Source organism: Aplysia californica, unplaced genomic scaffold, assembly GCF_000002075.1.
Source record: "Aplysia californica isolate F4 #8 unplaced genomic scaffold, AplCal3.0 scaffold00252, whole genome shotgun sequence".
In the NCBI taxonomy this organism is placed as follows: domain Eukaryota; kingdom Metazoa; phylum Mollusca; class Gastropoda; order Aplysiida; family Aplysiidae; genus Aplysia; species Aplysia californica.
Window position 1 is genome coordinate 955,495 of NW_004797522.1, and position 3,102 is coordinate 958,596.

The 3,102-nt window shown below is 47.0% G+C and overlaps 1 protein-coding gene across 1 annotated transcript in view; it reads right to left on the minus strand.

Annotated features, from left to right (window-relative positions):
- Positions 1 to 345: 345 nt before the first annotated feature.
- Positions 346 to 3,102, minus strand: part of LOC101845776 (frizzled-9) — a gene marked incomplete in the record, with an annotated part of 18,400 nt that continues 15,643 nt past the window's right edge. The window contains 1 exon segment of the mRNA XM_013083751.2: positions 346 to 2,830. Coding sequence (XP_012939205.1) covers positions 1,101 to 2,830 — 1,730 coding nt within the window.

A 3,102-nucleotide genomic window follows, 5' to 3' on the forward strand; every position in this document is an offset into this window, starting at 1 on the left:
AAAAAAAAAATGCCCCATACCCCTCTCCCTATTCTCCTGCGCATGTACATTAACAGGATTTTTATTAAAATCACACAGAAGTAAACCAACCAGAATTTTTCTCAGCCATTTGTAGTCAAGTGAAAACATTCTATGGCGCAACGTTTATGGACGATTGAGCGCGCTACAAGCCCAGCACGGGTTTACTGCCGTGTCAGGAGTTTTCTGAGCTGCTTTTTGCTTTCGACAGTTTGCTGCTGTGTGCAAAAAGTGCATCGGAAGAATTATTCACTTTCTCAGTCGAAAAAAATAAAACATGGTGACTGGCTATGAAAGAAAAACAAAACAAAACAAAAATCCCCAACAGAAAGGTTTCAGTCTGGGTTTTTTTTGGCATTAAATCGGTGCTTCACCATTTTTGTTGACCACTGATTTTTAGAAAAATACCCACTGGTAACTAGGAGATGATACTGCACAAAAATAGAGAACAAGGCGCCGTGTGAAATCTCTAGTTCCAAAAATCTTGACCAACTGCAGAAGACTTGAAAACCCTATTAAAAAATTTTAAACACACTTTTCGGAAACATTTGTCCACTTTGAACATCCAAACTATTAGCTCGTTAGCGACAGTCACATGTATACATCAAGCAAACGTCACTCAGTCTGAAAGGAAGCTACGATATTTAAAAGCAACTTCAACATGCACCACAGCAATAAAAAAAGAAGTATTTTCCTTTGAGCCTTCTTTTCAAGTGCTTAGGGTAAACATCGCCCTTACGCCATTTTGAGAAGTAAAGTATTACAGAGTCTTACACTGAGGCAATCGTTTCACTCTAAGTGTCAACTCTGTAGGAAAGTCAAAACAATGTTTTTATGATTACAATATACATATTGTGGCGTCAAAGTCTCTGCTTCTCTTCGGGTTTATAAGGCTACCATAGCTAGTCAGCCTTCCACAATGCAGCAGCCTACAGCCGCCTCACGGATATCAATCACTTTCTGATCCAGTGTTGGGAATATCACGAGTCTGTCTGTCCGATGCCCCTGAGAAGGTTTATTCAGAAAGTGTGCAGTCTCAAAAACCGATCAATGAAAAAGTGTAGCGTTGCTTTGTTCGTTTGTCAAACTCTTGACGCGATGACTTTCGCGGAGCCGCTACTGTTGCTCCCGATCTTTGAGCTGTTGCCCTGGTGGCTGTTCTTCATCATAATCACTGGGGCCGGGTGGTACTCGGCGTTGAAGTTGTTCGTCTTCCTCCGAGTGAATCGACGAGAGCAGAAATTCTTCCATGAGGAGAGTGACTTCCCGCTCCATATCCACATACCACTCGTGATGCCGATGACGAGAGACATGAACAGTTTGAGCATATAAACCTCCACGGTTGGGATCGACTGCTCCAGAGGGCAGTCAGGGTCTACCACAGGAGGGGAGAGTTTATTGCTGGTGTCTAGAGGACACGGCAAACTCATAGCACGCCGCCGCCACCGTAAGAAATTGACGCGCTCGTAAAAGTGGCACCCTATGACGCAGGTGGCCGGGACGGTGTAGAGCACAGAAAAAACTCCGATCTTTGCCATCAGCTTCTCCAGCTTCCTGATGTTAGCGCTGACCCCGTCCTCTTTCAAGTCTTTGCGGATGCGAAACATGGCGGCGAATCCCGCGAGGATGAAGGCGAATCCGGCCACGAGATAGATACACAGCGGCACCAGAACAAACCCCGTGAGAGCGTCCGGGTCCTGGTTGCCCACGTAGCACAGTCCCGTGAGTTCGTCTCCGTCCACGCGTCGCATGGTCAAGATCACGATTGTCTTGGCCGCAGGGATCGCCCATGCTGCCAGATGAAAGTAACTGGACAACGCCTCGATGGCCTCTTGACCCCACTTCCTGCCTGCGGCGAGAAACCAGGTGATGGTGAGGACAACCCACCACACAGCGCTGGCCATGCCGAAGAAATAGAGCAGGAGGAAGATGATAATGCACCAGGTGCTGTCTAATCCTTCTTGAATCAGGAACGGGCGTCCGTCCCGCGCCGTGTCACATGACACAGACTCAGGTCCTGTCGCCACCCGAATGATATACGCCGCTGATTGGATGAAATAGCACACGGAAAGAAAGATGATTGGTCGCTCCGGGTATTTAAACCTCGTGGTGTCTATGATAAACGTAGTGACTGTCAAGAGAGTTGAAAAACAGCAGAGAGACGCCCACACGATCATCCAGATCTCGGCAAAGTTTTTGTCTTCTTCCCTGAAGAGCACATCTACGTCACAGCGAGGTGCGCAGGTGTTGTTTGAGCGCGGTATGTTGTCGACATGCACGAACCGAGGTGGGCACGGGTCAGGGATCGGCTGGTGCTTGTCCAGAAACTTCTGACCACCCAACCGGGTCCTTGCAGTCGTTGGATTCATAATAATAAGCCCTCCTTTTTTGTTCAACCTTTCCTTAATAATTTTCTTCCAGTTCTTATTCCCGTCCAACTTATCGAGTTTCTTCTCGAATTCTTCGAAATGACCGCCGGAAAGAGTTCCAGCACCGTACTCCGGTTCATCGGTCACATTCGGTGCAGCCATGCACAGATCGTTTCTCGGATCGGATTTTTCCGGAAGTTTGTCACAAGCCAGCATGGGTGGCCAGTCAAAGTTGAAGGTGCGTAGAAGCGGTTCGCACTTGGCCTTGACCTGAAGACACATAGACCGGCATGCTGGGATGATAAGTGTCTCGTCCACCAGTTCTGTACACATGGGCGCGTAGAGAGAGCAGAGGAAGAATTGCAGAAGGCGGGAACAGCCGGTCTGGACCAGGGGGATGAAGTCTTTGATCCGCGCCTCGGCCTCGATCTGGTTCTCTTGCCCTGGGGGTGGATAAAGAAGAGAATGTTTTTTGTATTTTGTTTTTAAATTTGATTTTGGTTGTTGTTTGTTTTGTTGTTGTTGTTTTTTGTGTGTTTGGTTTGCTTGTTCCGTTGTGTTGTTTGTTTGTTTTCTTGGTTAGTTTTTTTTGGTTTGTTTGTTGCTTGTTTGTTTGTTTGTTTGTTTGTTTGGGTTTTTTTGGGGGGAGGGGGCGTTGGAGGGCTTGTTTGTTGTTGTTGTTGTTTTTGTTGTTTTTGTGTGTTTTTTTTTGGGG